The sequence below is a fragment of the Euprymna scolopes genome, chromosome 20 (assembly GCF_053919585.1).
Source record: "Euprymna scolopes isolate OS-2025 chromosome 20, ASM5391958v1, whole genome shotgun sequence".
Classification (NCBI taxonomy): domain Eukaryota; kingdom Metazoa; phylum Mollusca; class Cephalopoda; order Sepiida; family Sepiolidae; genus Euprymna; species Euprymna scolopes.
In genome coordinates this window covers 49896479-49915609 of record NC_136501.1, presented here as the reverse complement: position 1 = coordinate 49915609, position 19131 = coordinate 49896479, and the positions used below count along the sequence as shown (strand labels likewise).

Below are 19131 nucleotides of genomic sequence, written 5' to 3'. Positions count from 1 at the left end.
AGAGAATTGGCTCTCTAATAATAATATGAAATCTGTATGAATTAAAATATATTTGAGCATATTTTATGACCGAAAATGTCCGGTGCCCCCTCTCCTGCTAGTTTATATATATATATATATATCAGATAAAACTTTATTATAATCTAATATATAAAAGGTTGTATGTCTGTCTGTTGGTCTGTATCCATATTTTCAAACTCTATCTCTTCCGAAACAAAAGTCGCAGAGCAGCGCTAAGGGCTTCAAATGACTGGATTTTTTTATGGGCCGTTCTTTTATCGCTGGTTAAAATTGAGAAATCGTTAAACATTTTGTACATTTATCTTAGTTTATTTTTAATCAGTTCATATGCGTGTCACGTTGGTACAGTGGTAACGTCACCAGCTTTGAATGCTACAGTTTTGGTTTCGATTCTAGCTGATGGCACCTAAATCATTTTTTCTTTTTTACTTTTGAAATCACGACTCTATAATAATATATACGAAATCTGGACAAATTAAAATATCATATTTAAGCGTATTTTACGCCCAGTCAAAACTGCCCCCCCCTCCGCTAGTAATAATCTATCTATATATATATTTATATATATATATATATATATATATATATATATAAAAGTGAACGTATCTGTGTGTTGTGTGTGTCTGTGTGTGTGTGTGTACATTTCCCTATGCAATAACTCTGTCAATTTTAAATCTACAGACTCGAAATTTGATATACATGGTACTGAGATTTGGGAAAATCTTTGATCGGTTTTCGGCCAGAAATTTGGTTACTAAGGCGTCAAATTTCAACGATTTGACATTTGAAAACTCTACCAAACTCTTCCGACAATTTTGTGTATGAACAATTGAAATTTTAGATATTGGTTCTTTGGACATGGATCTAACTTAATAACTTGATTTGAGCCCAAAACAAATGTTCAGGGGTCATAATAGGGGTCAAAGTTTTAAAAAATTTTACCTCTGCGTTCTCTACCAAATTACTCAGACAATTTCTATTCTAAACATTTGAAATTTTACATAAAGGGTATTCAGAGGTAGGGCAAGCCTTTTAATCGGTTTGGGTCGAAAATTTGAGCTACCAAAATATAAGTGTATGTATCTTTGCATGTCTGCGTAAAACTTTCGAGAGAGGCGATGGATTTTCACAAGGTCAGTATCATTTTGAAGTTTGACCTTTCAGACGACAAATATCGAAAAATTGGCTAAAAACATTAATTTCTTCACCCTCAACTAGACATTTTTCTACAGGGAGGGGTCGCTTTTTTTGCTGATATTTTCGAAAGTCATCCTCCCCTTTGGATTGTCTAGCCTTAATTTCGATCTACATCACGTCCGGTTGAATGGTGGTCGTAACAGCAAAGAAGTAACTTTTTTCTCCTCGTTCTTTTCCTCCTTTGCTGTACGTGTTCGAGCCTACCTTCCTACTACCACTTTTTTTTTTTTTTGCTCTACATACAACTCCAAATACCCGGGCAACGCTGGGCTGAAATGCTAGTAAATAATAAATGTTGCTTAACTTAACTATTTACTGCAGTTTCATAGGATTTTCGATATACAGAAATGCATTCTAACCTCCTTAACATCTCTTTTCATTATTTGACCACAAGAAGATAAAATTTGTATTCAAATGAAGTGATGTTAAAAATTTATTAATACACTTCTGACAAACGGGAACACTGTGGAACTATGAAAACTTCAACTCCTTTCACTTTGATTCTTAAATCCTGTTTTGTAATTTTCTTTACATGAGGATTGATGGACGACTTAAGTTTTATATTCACAACAAGTTGAAGATTACTTGTTGTGAATATAAAACTTAAGTAATCTTCAATTTGTTGTGAATATAACACTTAAGTAATCTTCAACTTGTTGTGAATATATCACTTAAGTAATCTTCAACTTGTTGTGAATATATCACTTAAGTAATCTTCAACTTGTTGTGAATATAACACTTAAGTTGAAGATTACTTAAGTGTTATATTCACAACAAGTTGAAGATTACTTAAGTGATATATTCACAACAAGTTGAAGATTACTTAAGTGATATATTCACAACAAGTTGAAGATTACTTAAGTGTTATATTCACAACAAGTTGAAGATTACTTAAGTGTTATATTCACAAGTTGAAGATTACTTAAGTGTTATATTCACAACAAGTTGAAGATTACTTAAGTGTTATATTCACAAGTTGAAGATTACTTAAGTGTTATATTCACAACAAGTTGAAGATTACTTAAGTGTTATATTCACAACAAGTTGAAGATTACTTAAGTGTTATATTCACAACAAGTTGAAGATTACTTAAGTGATATATTCACAACAAGTTGAAGATTACTTAAGTGTTATATTCACAACAAGTTGAAGATTACTTAAGGCTTCTGTCTGGTCATGGCTGATGGAATGAGAGCATGCGAACGCCTTGGATTTAATGAAGGGTTCTGTTCGAAATTCTGTGAAGATTCCTGAGTTCAGCAAGATGCAACTGAAGAAGCTTGGAGGTTAAAATGGCCGAAATGTTGTGAAAATAACGTTGAAGACGAGAACAGTAGTCCAAATAATTAAATTAATCTGAAATTCTGGTTCAAACTCCCACCATGGTTTCCACGTTTGACACAAGGTAGCTGAAGAGGGATTATGAAACTATCGAAACGTTTTCATTACAACAACCAAGATTAGAAAACCAAAATCGTAAATAATAAAAACTTTCTATTTTTTTATTGTTATTTTTTTATTTATTTTTTTTTTTTTGCAAAAGTATCGATCAGATATTCAAGATAAAATAAGATGTTGATGCTGGATTTCTGCGAAGAACGCTTTTATTTGCAGTAATAAAACAATATGTCGACCTGAGTTATTGTCTTTTTTGAAATTCAAAGCAAAAGATTAAAAAACAAAAGCATTTTCTTGTGTTAAATTTTAAGTGGCTTTCTTTTATTTGAAAGTCGATAAAAGAGCAGGAACCCATCCGATAACTTCCTGCGACCATCAAACCTAGTTAATGTTTACAAAAAATAATTACAATTTTCGTTCCATTTTCTCTAAGGTGTACAGTTTTATTACTTGAAACTCGTTGGTAGTGTTGTATTTAATAGGCTAATATATAAGGGCACCTTATTGCTTTAATGGACATGATTTTATCAATTTTCTTAATATTAGATTTGTGTAAGTCAAAGTCATTTTTAAAATATCTACTAGTTGAAATAATCAATTCGCTACTTCGATACCTCATTGTAATATAGATTCCTATTCCAGTAGCTCCTCTTTAAGAACTCTCGTTTTGCTGATTGCGTTCATCTTATATATAGCATTGGTCTTTTTAAGACTAAGGTCAATAAGCATCTTCTGTTTTTGTTTTTGTGAGCTCCTTACATCAAATGGCTTCACGCCTTGTCTGGAACGATTTACATTAAAAAAAAATATCATCTGTTCTCATTTTCATCTACAAACAAGTATTTTCACGTTTTTCGCGCTTAAACCAAGTGACCACACACGGATTTAAACAGTTACGTATTTTCTCTTCGGGGAGGCTTCGGCCTCTTATTACATCATTATGAAGAAGAAGAAAAAAACTTAATCGGACTGACATCTCCTTGATAAAGCCAGGTTATTGGTGAAAAGTCGTAATTTAATAACAACAAAAAAAAGTAAATAAAAATGATTTTATCATTTCACATTTTCAGGTTTTCAAATTTTCTCATTAAAAATATATATATGTTACGGCACAATCACGTTGACACACCGGTTCTCGCCAGATCACTGAAGTTAAGCAATGATGAACCTAGCCAGTACCAGATGGGTGACCATTTGGGAAGGTTAGATGCTGTATGTACTGCGCCGAGTCGCAGAAATTTCCAAGTTTATATCTGGGGACGCATTAATAATGTTAATAAATTCCTAATGAACCGCCCCCTTAAGTAAACACTTCATCAAATCTCCACACTAACGTAATGTACTTGCAATAACCCTTATCCCTGAGTGGCTTCCGGGCCTTGATAAGTGGTGACCACTGTGTAAAAAAAAAAAAAAAAAAACCTGCGGTCTATTGTATACTCTGTCCTGTGGCAGTCAACTGCATCAACAAAGATTAGCAGTAATGTCAACACGTGTGGTTGGTTCTACACAAAGCCTTCACCATTATAAACAAATCATCTATGTGGATTTCAGAACAGCTTAGTTGTTATGGCAGAACCTTATACGTCGAAGTCGATGGAAGAGTCCTTTTTTTTTTTACATATATATTAGTGATGGGACGATTCCAATATTTTCCTCAATTCCGTACTAAATTCCTGATTCTGAGACAATTACCGATTCCGATTATTTATAAATCTCTAAGTATTTAATTATAGAATAATCATTTTGTCCCTATTACCATAAAAACACATCTTAAATGTACATATCTTCTCAAACATAAAAGCACACCTGTGAGGAGGTGATCTATAGATTTTAGTTATATTGGTTTTTAAAAATCAATAAATATTTATTTTATTATTATTCCAACAGTGGAAGAGTTTGTTTTTTAAAAAAATATGATAAAAAAAAAGATAATTAAAAGAATCGTTTTTGGCATTAGAAAATAGCCACAATTTTTTCCGATATCAATTCTGATACCCCCTGAAAGTTCAGATAATTATTCTTAAGAAGGAAATTAAAATTTTGCAAATTAGAATTTACAACATTTATTATACGAAACAAGGGATAGAAATTAAAAGATTTTTCCTTATTCCATGGAGTTTCAAAGGAATGGCAAAATACCATGTATTAAGACTAGCTATAATTTTGCTGGTTAGCACATAATTTGAAAACTTCAGAGTACGGGAGATATAATTTTATTAAAGATAATATGGAACAATATAGATAAAAAAAAAGGTATCTGTTGTGTCTGCACAAATAATTAGCAAGAACACGAAAGTAAAGGTATAACAATAATATATTAGGAAGAAAAGTTATATTTGTAGAATAATCAAAAGAACTGTGTTAGTCAATAACACACAACAACAACAACAATAATAATAATAGCAGCAACACTTACCAAGGATCCAGCTTATGCACAAGACAGACACCAGATTGAGCTGGACTGAGGGCTTGTATTTATGTACAAGCATATCCAATCAGGTGATTCAGCCAATCACAATCCAAGGAATAGACTGGCCCATGTGTGCACAATGGAATCTCCCATTGTGCCATAAATAGTTCTCATGAGAAGTAACTTTAGTCTTTGTCAAGTTATCCACAACTTGAACACTGACCGAAAGTCCACTACACAATCCAACATGGCGCTACGAACAGGATTCGAAACTGTGCAGGCATTGCCCATTGGATTTCGATTCCACATACCTTGCCTGCGCAGATAGGCTAACTGGTTGGCTAATTTTATACCGCCTAGAATCAGGTCACACTACTACAACCAAATTGATGTCCATATGCCGACAACTGTTCCAAACATATGGTGCCCCAGAAGAACTCAGCACCGATGGCGGCCCACCTTTCACTTCCAGCACGTTCCAAGAATTTCTGAAAACATGGTGTGTTAGGCACAGATTATCTTCTGTTGCGTATCCCCAATCCAATGGCAGGGCAGAGCTCGCAGTAAAAACTGCAAAGAGGATTGTGAAAGGAAATACAGGCCCCCACGGTTCCTTGGACAATGACAGTGTTGCCCGGGCCATCTTGCAGTATCGGAATACCCCAATCCAAAGCATTGGCCTATCACCGGCTCAATTATTACTTCACCGTCGACTACGTGACTCCATCCCTTCACAGCCAATCCTCTACAAGCCTCATCCTGAATGGGTGTCAGCGGCACAACATCGCGAGGAAATGCTCCACCACCGCAATGCAAAAATAGTAGAAAGATACAATAAATATACCCACAACCTTCCACTGTTACAAGCTGGTGACACTGTAGCCATCCAAAATCCAGTCAATCGCAGATGGAACACAACGGGCAAAATCATCAGTTCCCTACCAGATCGACAATACCGAATCAGGGTTAACGGATCCGGAAGGATCACACTTAGGAACCGCCGTTTCCTCAGAAAATGCGAACTTAAGCCTGCACCAACCCCAATACCAAGTGCAGCACTAGGACCAACAATTCCCTCAAGCGATACTACATTCTTGCATCTCCCACTATCTCCCTGTAATAGCACATACACAGCAACCAAACCCCAACAACAAACCACACATATATCCCCACGCTTTCGATCAAGGATTCCCCGAGCTCTTTCTAGGTTACAACCACACAACAAACTAGGCCTAAAAGAGAGATACACCTCTCACACAACCCAGCCTACTCGTGGGGGGGATATGTAGAATAATCAAAAGAACTGTGTTAGTCAATAACACACAACAACAATAATAATAATAGCAGCAACACTTACCAAGGATCCAGCTTATGCACAAGACAGACACCAGATTGAGCTGGACTGAGGGCTTGTATTTATGTACAAGCATATCCAATCAAGTGATTCAGCCAATCACAATCCAAGGAATAGACTGGCCCATGTGTGCACAATGGAATCTCCCATTGTGCCATAAATAGTTCTCCTCTTTCATGAGAAGTAACTTTAGTCTTTGTCAAGTTATCCACAACTTGAACACTGACCGAAAGTCCACTACACAATCCAACAATATACATATTTAACTGTCTTCAAATATACTTCAGTTGGAGATATTCCGGCAGGTGGCGTGTTGCATGTCTTACTGGAGGCAACATAGGCGTCTTGCCTATTTGGTGGTCCTTGCAGAACTCCCCCGGTATTGGTGATTGATCCCTTTATATATCTCACTCACCCACCTATGTTAATTAGTAGGCGTCTCCACAACAGTATCCAATATGGAGTCCACGTATGAAGATAAAAAATAGAACTGTAACAAATTCAAAATCAGTGGAGATGGTTGGAATTTGACTGGTAAGCATAGATCCGATGGCGTTATCCATAAATATTAAGCATTTTCATCTGGTGAGTATTGTCTTATAAATATTAGTATTAATATTTATATACTCTCTTTAAGTTTACAAAATTCTTCGGTTTGTAAAGTTGAATTTCTGAGATATATAATCTTGGAAGATTTTTAACTTTTAAAACCATATATAAAAAAAATAATGCTTATTTTTATATTTTTTATCATTCATTAGTAAACTATTTAGTCAGTAAGTCATTTAACCACCTGCAACCAATGCATCAACTTGCTCTCTCGAATTCACAATAGTTCGACTGTGAATTAAGGGATCATCAGTTGTATAACATGAAACTGTTTCACGGATTTAAAAACAAAACTATATCTAATCATGTCTCCGCAGCAGTGTTGATCAAACCCCACCTTCTTTAATCACAAGAACAAAAAAAAAATGTTCCGAATACTTGATCTAATTTTCTGCTCCGAATTAATTTGGCTAACCTATTCATGCTAAAAAAAATGTCTTCCTTACCTGTGACACTCGTCTTTGTCTTCAAATTCAAAATGGATATATTTTATTTTAATTTACTGGTCAGTTGTATTCATACAATTCAAATCAATCCATTATACTACTTACCACTCGCATATAACATTAAAATGAGAATGTGTATGTGAAGACATTTCTCAACCTATATACTCAACGAATTTTTGATCTACAGACTTGAAATTTAGTATATAGGGTATTCAGACACGTGAAAAACTTTTTAAACGGTTTTCATCTGGAAAAAAGGGCTGCTTAGAGGTAAAAATTGAAAAATTGGTACATGCTGATCATTTTTAAAGATAATGTCAAGCAGGCCTAATGGTTATCGTACTTGACTCACTGTTTTTAGGTTTTTGTTTAGATTTCAGCTCGAGTATTTTTTTTACTTACAAGAAGTGAACTGTTTAGAAAAAACATAATACTCGCATGCACATGTCTCAGTTTTTACCGTTTTTTTTTTTTTTACTTCATTTTTTTTTTAAAGAAATTTAACATTACGTTTAATACTTACAATATTTCTGTTTATAACAAATAAGAATTCTGCATTAATTAAAATATAATATTTATGTGTATTTTATGACAGGGCAACACTAGGCAGCCTGCTAGTATATATATATATTGGAATTGGAAAAATCAGAACTTTTGGGGAAATCGGTATTGGAATCGGAAAAAATTGTACCTATTTTCTGATGCTATAAACGATTCCTTTAATCATCTTTTTTTTTATTTGATTTTATTTAAAACAAAATCTTCCACTGTAAGTACTAATCTCATATATAATATCTTCATTACAGAAATTCCCGTCTGGACCAAACTACCGTAGGTTTGCAACAACAGATGCCACATACAAATTTATTATGTCTAGACTATTAGTCACTATCTTATGTAACTTTAGAACGACTTTACAGACACATTTATTCATTATAATAAAATCCTACATTTCATCCTAGGAGCAACATCATCACAATCACACCATCTTTAGAGGAAGTATTCTCTATTTTTCCCTCTATATCTAAAGTCCTCATACCACCCTCAGTCATACCAGGAAGAAATATACATATTACAACTATATTTTCCTGGTAGCCTTTGTAACTGAATCATAACCTTATAGACATACCATTTTTTTTTTCCATTTCTTGCTTCAAAAATAATAATTTCTCCCTTATAAAATTCTGACAGTTTTCATTGGCTGAGCTCTGAATATTCTTATATTACATAATTCTATTCTTCTCTATATAAACGAACAGTTATTAAAATAAAAAGAAAAAAGGCATCACTAAGAAACATTTTGCCCGGTGATGGGCTTGACACAAAAAGCACATCATCTGTGTTTCTAACTATTGCAACAAAGAAAAAATATTTAATGCATATATATATAGAGATATTCGGTAAATTTACAATATATTTGCATTAAAAAAATTTTTTTCTGTCACGTTACTTTGTTTACATTTACATGTCTTTCTGTGTGCATGTGTAGGTGTATCAGAATTTTTGTAGGAATTTTTGACACCTCTAACACGAAACTGCAAATAAAATATTAAAAAACTCGTAATTTCTCTTTTAAAGGTGGGTTGTTTATTTTCTTTATGGATTATACTTCCAAAATAAACTATTAAAGTTGTTTTAAAAGTAATAGAAATATTTTTTTTTTTTTTTAAACAGTAATGAAATTAATTGAATGTTACGAGTTCAGTATTTTTCAATTTTTAAACTTTAAAAATCTATCAAAATTTTTCTATTGATTCTATTTTTACGATATTTTCAGGGTCAATGTGAAATTTTATGCTCTTTCCAATAAACCGAATATAATATTTTAGATAAACGTTTTTTTTTTAATTCACGCCCCCCCCCCATTTTCAAATGTCTATTAAAAAGTAAATAATTAATTCATGTACCAAAGTTTTATATATCACAAATAGAAGATAAAAGATCAATAAATAATATATTCAAATTTAAAACAAAATAAAAGTAGTGTTTTTTTAGAAATGTACCTGTAAAGTCCGAAGTTTTAAACCTTTTTTAAAAAAAAAAAAACACGTTGTTTGTTTATTATTTTTTTTTTAAGGAAACCTTGGTCCTTGCTCCTTTAATTGAAAAAAAATTAAGGCTTGAATTACATTTTTCAAGGAGTTATAAGCTTCGAAAGAGAGCAGGTGGAATTATTCAATAGTTTTCACGACATTTCTGACACTGCTCTGTTTGCGTTAGTGTGCCTTATGAAAGAAAAACATAACTTGTGCTTTTAAATACTTTGCAAACACATTTATGAGATGTTAATAAACATTACAAACTGCAAGTTCTTTTTAGGTAATTAAATATCTATCTAATCAGTAATTTACATGTAAATAAACATTAAAAAAAAAAAGCTTCCCCCTCCCTATCTCTTACTTGCTTTCATTTCCCCCCCCTCTCTCTCTCTCTCTCTCTCTCTCTCTCTCTCTCTCTCTCGCTTTTTAAACCTGCACAATCTATTACGATCATCGCTGATTTAAAAATAAACGTTTCCTCAATCCTAACTACTGGATTCTCTCGCTGTAGATATTCTTCCACTCTCTGTCTCTCTCTTTCTCTCATATCCACTATTTTTATACTTAACTATATTTTTGTTTGTTTTTGTTTTTTGTTTTTTTCACCACCCTTATAATAAAAATATGTAAAAATACGTAAACTTTTTCATCCATTGACTTCAGTTTTTTATCACATATCTTTGCAAATAACTTATTTAAGTTAATATCTGATATATTTTGTCAAACTGTTTAGAGATTTTCCAATTTGTGCTTACATACCTCAATTGACTGACCTATCAACGTGTTTGAAAGTTAGGGTCTTACAACGATTATCACGGTTAAATTTGTGTGCGTTTACTATGGAAAGAAAGGTTAGAGAAGCAGAGATCAATACTGAAAGTGTATTTATATGCAAAATTTTCCAGGAAAGACAATGTGTAACCCTTTTCTCTCCAAACGACATACAGCGAGTAGTGTCACCAGATTTGTCCACTCTAGGTCTCGTTTTGTCGCTGGGATTAGGCTGTTTCTTTGACCAGAGTCCTGATTGATCAGAGGATCAAGTCAGACAGGCTGCCACTCTCCCCATATTGCTTTTGATGGTGTGCAGTCTCTTGAGTCAATGTCACTGGAAAGTAGAGATCATTTCAAACCAAAAAAAGAAAAGAATAACAAGTCGTTAACTGGACTTAGTGAATAATTATAACAGGATAATTATCCACTAGGGAACTGATGGCTTCTATTAGTAACGTTGGAGCGTTCAAACTTAAATCTAGGGACTTGTCTCTTCACAGTGTGGATTCAGTGGCTTCGAACCGAGTGAGACTTAAGTCGAGAGTTTTTCTTTTCTTTGAATGGTGTTGGTTCCCTGGCAGTCAACTGGAGTGTATTTTTTTGTCTTTAATTATATTGAGAATGAGGTGAGCTGAACCCTTCCTCTCGATCCACCGAATTTCATTTTGCAATTCTCAGTAAACCAATCTCAAGCTCTAAAAAAAGTATTCTCTTTTTCATCAAATCTGTATCTTTGACTGCCACTTCCCCCTTTAAAACTTGAAATATACATATACTAGCCTGTGTGCCCAGCATTGCCCGGGTGCTTGGAGGTGTGTGTTGAGCAAAAAAAAAAAGTGGTAGTAGGAAGGCAGGTTTGAACCGTAATGTGAAGGAGGAAAAGAATATGAAAAGAAAAAGTGACGTCTTTGCTGTTGCTCCTTTTGCCAAACTGGAAGCAACGTAGGTTAAAATTAAGGCTAGTAAATGAAAAAGAGGTGGATGACTTTCGAAATATTGGCGAAAAAAGCGCCCCCACCCTCCCTATAGAAAAGTGCTTAGTTGAGGATGAAGGAATTAATGGTTTTAGCCAATTTTTCTATATTTATCGTCCAAAGGATAGAGCTTCAAAACGATACTGATCTCGTGAAAATCCGTCGCTCAGTCAAAAGTTTTAGGCAGACATATATACATACATACATTTAAACAGACAGGTGAGATTTATATACATACTAGCGGGGGGGAGGGGGGTTCCCGGCGTTGCCCGGGTGTTTGTAGGTGTGTGTGTTTTGGGGTAAATGGAAAGAAAAATCGTTGGCTGGGTGTCCCGGGTGTTTGTTTTAAAAAAAAAAAAAAAACGAAGCCTTGATGCACAATTGGAAAATAATAAAGTGTGAAAAAAAAACGTGTGACATTTAACAGCAGGTGCCCATTTTTGACGAGTTAATGACGCCAACTTTGAGTGCGGGACAGTGTTTTATTTACTGCAAGTCTGTTCGCTTCTTTTTTTTTTATACGAAAAAGCTTAATGCACATGTGGCGATCGAAAATTGTTAACTTGTAGATATTATCATTTAGGCACAATATAAAAAGTTTTAAGAAGTTGTGAGGTGACCGATCGGTTCTTGGAAAAAAGTCTTTCTTGGACATACACGAAAACGCACACACACACACACACATTTTCGTTTTTATATTTTTAGATGTTAATGAAATTTAAACCATATATATATATATATATATAAGACACTAATTCGATTATATTAGAGAAGGAAATAGAGGGTAGCATTAAAATAATGAAAGTAGTACGGTATTATAGTGAAAGAGGACATAGTTTTTCTCACACTATGCTGAACAAGGTTGGGTCTTCCTGTTAGTCATATATGTATAGTAAAATGAACCAGAATGGTTATATGTAAATTTTAAATAGCATTTCACATTCCTTTTTACCAGTTATATATGGCAAACATCGGTCCATGTTCTTAAAAACAATCTATATATCCATAAAAGTGTCTTTCTGTCTGTGTACATTTCCCTACACAATAACTCGGTCAATTTTCTAGTCTACAGACTCGAAATTTGATATACATGGTATTGAGATTTGGGAAAATCTTTGTAATCATTTTTCGGACAGAAATTTGGCTGTTAAGGAGTCAAAGTTCAACGATTTGACGTTTGAGAACTCTACCAAACTCCTCCGCCAATTGAAATTTTAGATATAGGTTCCTTGGACATGGATCTAACTTAATAACTTGATTTGAGCCCAAAACAATAAATGTTAAGGGGTCATAATAAGGGTCAAAGTCAAAGTTAAAAACAATTTAACCTCTGCGGTCTCTACCAAATTACTCAATTTCTGGTCTAAACATTTGAAATTTTACATAAAGAGTATTCAGAGATAGGGCAAGCTTTTTAATCGGTTTGAGTCAAAAATTTGAGCTACTAATATATAAATATATGTATGTATGTTTGCATGTCTGCCTAAAACTTTCAACAAAGGCAACGGATTTTCATAAGATCAGTATCATTGTGAAACTCGACCCTTCAGAAGACAAATACCGAAAATTGGCTAAAAACATTTTCACATAAATTTTCAAGTCTTATAAAATTCTTTGCAGTAATAAAAAAAATCAAGAAATTTATGTGTGGAGTTTGAATTTACAGACCACGTCATGCAAAAAAAAATTAAAAAATACACTATCAACTTACCAACAGTAGAATTTTCACAGCCCATTGTTCTATCATTGTTGCTAAATGACGACATTAAAAAATGGCTTTATCGATGATAGATAAATTAAAATAACGGTTTTGATTATCGGCAATTATTGGAGGTATTCGGAGACAAAACTTAACTTAAATTACTAAAGTTCTGTAAATTTTAAAGAAAATCTGTACAGCCGTTTTGGAACCTATAAGGAACAAACTCACACACACACACACACACACACACACACAAAGTTATATTTATATAATTGCAGAGATTCTGTGACACTGTATATTATCTTACTGTCTTTTTTAGAGCTATTTCCTATTATTCTGTTTTCTTGGTACCCACACTTTCATCCTGCATTATCCCAGCCTTCTAAAATATTTTTTTCTGAAATCTCTTTATACACTTCAAACAAAGTATAATTTTCTCTTAACATTACTTTTTTTCCCCTTTTCTTTTTAGGTAAGTGTCCACTTATATATATATATGAAAGGCGATAAGGTATGTTTGGGAGTTTTCTTTTATTTAAAAAGAAAGAAAGATTTATTTTATTTTTTAATTCCTCGTTTTTGTTTACTACAGACCGTTTATTTTATTTATTTATTTATTGTCTCTACTGCAGACAGTTTTTCTCCTTTGTGCTAGAATTAGTAAGTGTACTGAAAGCCAACACACTTGCGTCATCAATGGATATGAAAAATAGTGCATAATGTTTATTAAGTTTGAGTTTCACAAAAAGAAGTGTAGGGTCTGTTTTGTTATGTATATTATAAGAATGTCACTGGGAATAAAATTTTATAAAATTTGTTTTCATTAGCTATGTAATCACTGGTTGGTCTAGTGGTTTATATTAATTGAGAGAATGCATGGTGTAATATGAAAAAGTGGCTCTAATTAGACCTCTTTCATATTTCTTTATAGTTTGATGGATGAGGTCTTAGTACTGTGGGAGAGACATTAGTTACTCCTGCAGTCAGGTAAACTGTGGACTTCCAGTTTGTATGGTAGGGCGCTGAGTTTTGCTGCTACATATACAGCCTGCTTGCAGCTACCTGGTCAATCCAGGGTCTCACTATCTATCTATCTCGGAATGCATATTTCTTTACAGTTTGCTGGTTTTAAGAATGAGGGTTTAGTACTGTGAAGGAGATTAGTTACTCCTGCTCCCATGCTGAAATTAGTTATCAAAGTGAAAATAACGGATCAGATAAAATATAAAAATCAATAAATTTGAATGTAGCCACCGTTGTTCAGCTTGATGCTTAATAGTATAAGAAACGAGAAAGAATGTATGCATACGGCAGCAAGAAGTAAAAGGTCTAGGTAGGAATAAGATAGTAGAAAGGGATACATAACACTCCCTCTCCCCTCCTCCTCTCTCTCCCTATATATATATACATATATATATTAAATGAAAGATGGGGAATAAAAGTTATATATAATTTAATTATATCATCAGAAAAATAAAGAAAAGTTTAAAGGGGGAAATTAAGAAGAAAAAAACTTTTTAGGTCATGGCATTTTGGAGCAAAATGCTTCTCATCAGAAGAAAAGGGTTAGAATTATGCAAAATGCAAATATAGATAAAAACTGGCTTAATAACATTTGGATATGAAATGAGTATGAAGGAATAGGATAATATGGTAATAATAATTAAGAAATATTAAAAGTAGATACAATATATGTGTAAATCAGAAGGGTAGTATATATATATGTAGGTAATATTTAAAAAAACAAAACAAAAAAAAAACACATTATCAGTTCATATTATTTATTCTAAAAAGGATTTCATGTCCTTCTTTACAATAATACTGCCAAAAGATTGGATATACAAGAAATGCAGTAGAATTACTGGTAGTTTTTTTTTTTTGTTTTGTTTTTTTTACAAAAGCATCACCACTTATCAAGGCCTGAAGGCTATTTAAGGATAAGGTTTAATGAATGTACAATGGTCATCAAGACAACAGCATAGTAATTGCTAGTGATCGAAATTGGTTATAATTTGATTATTTAAGGGGACAACTCTATGTTGGACTTGAAGTTGACCATATTGTAGTAAGCAGGCAAGCAGGCCAGTGAACCAGAGTTCCACAGTTGGGCAATTCTAAGAAAGAAGCTTTGTTTATGAGATCTGTATTTAGATTTAGACACAGAGAATCGAGGAAATTGTTGATAGTGGTTGTAGCTAGTCAAGTGCTTTTTATGAAAGTTTAGAAAGGAGGGACCGTAGATTAGAGTTCAGACAAGCACTTCCCATGAAAATAACTATGGAGCAGTAACAGGCGCGCAACATCTCTTCTGTGGGATTGAAGTTGCAGGGAAGAGAAAAGGGCATCATCACCTAAGTTTTGAAGCCAGTTTTGAACTCTGTCAAGGCAGGATAGAGTGCTCCGAGCAGCTTCTGCCCAGATATGGCAACAGTACTCCGTCATAGGACATACTTGGCTCTTATACAGGTAGAGGATTGCATAAGATATATATTGGAGCGGTAGAATAATCCAACCATTTTTCTGCCGATCTTGGCAACAGATTTGAGGCATGTGTTTCATTTTAGATCAGGAATGAAGGTCAGTCCAAGTAGCTTATCAAAGCATTGTGTTTCTCTAAGACGAGAACCATTCATTTCAATTAGAGCCAGATGGGGTCAGGGTACTGATGATGGAATCATAAGCTTTGTTTTGAACGCATTAAAACAAACCAGCCACTTTTCTCCCAATTCCACCACGTGCTCCAATTAGAAGAAAGAGAATTAGAGAGCTCTTGGTCATTTCTGGCCTTTGAAGTGTTGTCGCAGATTTTAGTGTCATCTGCATAAATGTCTACGAATGATCTAAGAAGCTTGTCAGAACATGGTACTGAGAGAAGATAATCAATTTGTGTGCAAGAAATGTAAGATGATGGAAATGGATGAGAAATCCAACGTGGAGAAAGTATTTCTGGATGATGACCACGTGTTTTCTCTCTGATGTGCTTCGTGGTCAAATCCTGGATCTTCCAATTCCTTTCTGACCTTTTGTTTCATCCTCCTGTTGATGCTACGGAAGTCAAGTCTGAAATCTCCTAATTTAGCCTTTCAGCATGAATTCCAAGGAGTACTCAAAATTATCCATTATTAATTATTTTGAAAAAAAAAAAATGGAAATATGGTCAGTTTTGATGAAGACAGTAAGACTGACAATGGAAGTAAAAAAAAAAAAAATGCAAAATAATTAGCAATTGAAAATTGCATATATCATCTGTACTGTGTAAATTTATTTTTATTTATCCAACTACTATAGTTCCCTTTGCACACACAAATCAATTCAATAACCCTAAGTCAGGACAAAATGTAAAAATTGTTTACAAAAATGGTTTTATGTTATTTTGGTTTTTAATATTATTGAATGATGAACCATTTTGAGTAAAAATTTATTATGTAATTTGAAGAAAATTATGTAATTTGAAGAAACACGTGTTCAAAATTTGTAAATATGCTACAAGAATAGTCGCATCTTTACAAAATGGAGTCTTGCTGACTGGAAGTACTGCCCTACAGAAAAATGGTTGGAGTTAAACTGAAACGAAACAAGAACAACACAAGTGTTAAAAATAAACGGTACTCATGCAGAGAGTGATCCAGACGTAACTCAGCGCCCGCCCAGCTTTTCCCGGAACATGACGTCAACAGCCGAAGTAAGCTAAGCGTCGCCAAGGAAATTAAGCCGTCTGACATAACAAAAAGCTGAGCCAATGACAATGTAGCATGATGGTTTCAACGCGATGCGCGAGTTGAAAATTCAAAGCAGCAGACGACAATTTGGAAGAGGAAGAAAAGAAAACATAAAAAAAGCACACCATTTCGTACTCTCACGTTAGAAAATAAAAAAAAGCTATGAATTTTACAGCCTTAAGTGAGCAGCTGAAAACACCAGCCAGAGTCCTTGACTTTTGCCAAAAAAAAAATTAGTCGTGGACAAAAACTTGTGCATCATGTGGACACAGGTGCAACCTTATTATAAGAGGAAAGGTAAGCGAGGGCTATGCCTGGAGGTGTCAGGCTACCAAATGCCAAACCTTTATATCCATCCGGACTGGTACCTTTTTTTTTCAAGTCTAGGCTGACAATTGCCATCATAATTAAAATAATCTACTTATGGGCATTCAAGGAAGCAACACAGAAAGACCTTCAGCGCGAATGCGGAATACGATCTATGCACACCATTAATAAAACAACGGTCTGAGGAAACAACAACATCTATTTTAATATGGAAAAAAAAAAAAAAATATATCCCACACAGTTTTGTTTCAACTTTTCTAGTTTTCAGGTTTTTCCTTGAAAAAAAAAAGAAAAAAAAAGATCCTTGAAAGTATTTGACTTACCTTTGAGCAAAAAAATCTTTAACATTATTTATTTAGAAATATATATATAGCAAAAAAAAAAAATATTGTTATAACATTTTTCTTTACAGTTAATAAAACTTAAAATTTAAGGTAGGTTTTTTTTTGTTATGCTTTCATCAGCGGTGGGTTACTACGTCTTACACCTTTTTATATACTCCCTAGATTATGATATCTCCGATTTACAAAAGGTCGTCTCTATCTTTTATTTGAGCACCTTTTTATTTTATAAAATTTACGCTATACCATGGTCCCACCTGTTCCTATTTACAGTGCCTCCCCACGGGACAGAGTTAGACACCAGGGTCGTTTTTTAACATGGAGAAAAGGAACAAAAATAAAAATTGTCTCAATCGTGAAGGATTTCTCCTCCACTGACAGAGAACAAGAGATTAAAGTGCAGCATTTGAAGAAAAGATACTACACTTTGATCTTGTCCTGAAGGCCAGGTATTTATTTGCCCCCCCACCGAGCAAATTAGGCACAAGGCCGATTTTTAATGTGAGGAGTGAAGGGGAAATGGGGACCAACTCCCCGGGGAGTAGGGGAGCTGGATAGTGACAATTGGTATGAAGGGTTGCCCCTACATTGACCAAGGTCTTATCTGTGGGGTCGCCTCCATATAGGGTCTTTGCTTGTAGTATCTGTCGGAACAGATACTACACTTTGATCTTGTCCCAAACGAAGGCCAATCCTGTTTGTTTGTATTTTTCCTTAAAAAGCGAAACTAAATTGAAAGTAAAGCAAGCAAGCTCATATAAGACAATTGCTATTCATTTGGACACTCTGGTTTTCCCCAGCATCTTGGGGGGAAACAAACAAATATGCAGAAAGCGTAAAGCTTAACTGGCTTGGAGTGATTTCATTTCTCTGTGGCGTGATGTTTGACCTAGAAAACCAGACGTCCGTTTATAATAAGCGTTTAATTTTCACCATTCTCTGCTTTCTTAGCGCTGTGCCAAGGCTCCAGGTTCGAGCCTACCTACCTACCAAAACTTTTCTTTTTTTTCTTTTACACCTCCAAACACCCGCTAGTATAATATAATGGTAATGATCAAAGATCGCAGCTTTCGCCTTTCTCCAGACATTCATGCTTTAATCCTGACAAAAGGACCGTTTTTCAAAGGAAATCATCAATGAATAAACGAGAAAGAGATTATTATGCAGCCTAAGGTCAAAGCAAGTGTGGCTATTGCAACGCAGAAAGTCAGTGTTCCATCTCTTGTCTCTGTGAAATTTCTTTTTTGATTTTTCTCAATCCCGCAGTTCGATTGTGTGCTCAAAGATAGAATGGTAATTTCCTCGGAATAGTTTAATCTGCATACGCATTTTACAACCAGAAACGTAATATCGATTTTCTACCTCACTTACCAAACTCTGCTTCCCTGTAGACTACATCATAGTCGTCTTCAAATCCAATGTCATCAAATGCTAAAAAAAATTCAAATTTTGTTAATTTTACTTATCATTTTCAAACCTCTTATGATATATTCTATCATCCAATTGAAAAACTATCCATCTCATTAACACTTATCCTCGAGTAGATTTTGGCCTTTATATAGCAAAAGAATATTAACCATATATAATGCATTGTTTATAATGGGTGTTGTTCTTCCATATTACATACTCCCAAAACACAAAAACCGAACAATAACAATAACATACATTTTGTAAGCTGTGTTGTCTTATTTTGATCTATTTTGCCCACATGGTGCCAGATATTCCTGCGTGTTGGCGCTTAATATTTTTTCAAATTAATGGCACTTGTATTTCTATTTTGGACGTTGTACTGAAATTTGCGGCTAATAATATGCATG

At 34.0% G+C, this 19131-nt stretch overlaps 1 protein-coding gene across 2 annotated transcripts in view; it reads left to right on the top strand.

Annotated features, from left to right (window-relative positions):
* LOC145241425 (LETM1 domain-containing protein 1-like) overlaps positions 1 to 19131 on the top strand; it is a 415771-nt gene that overhangs the window by 81927 nt on the left and 314713 nt on the right. The window contains exon 9 of one of the 2 annotated variants that reach the window (XM_080104373.1): positions 13400 to 16508. The exons of the other annotated variant lie outside the window; for it this stretch is intronic. Within the exon in view, the coding sequence (XP_079960499.1) occupies positions 13400 to 13437 (38 nt within the window). The 3' untranslated portion in view covers positions 13438 to 16508. Of the gene's footprint in view, positions 1 to 13399; positions 16509 to 19131 lie in introns of those variants that run through there. 2 annotated transcript variants of the gene reach the window in all.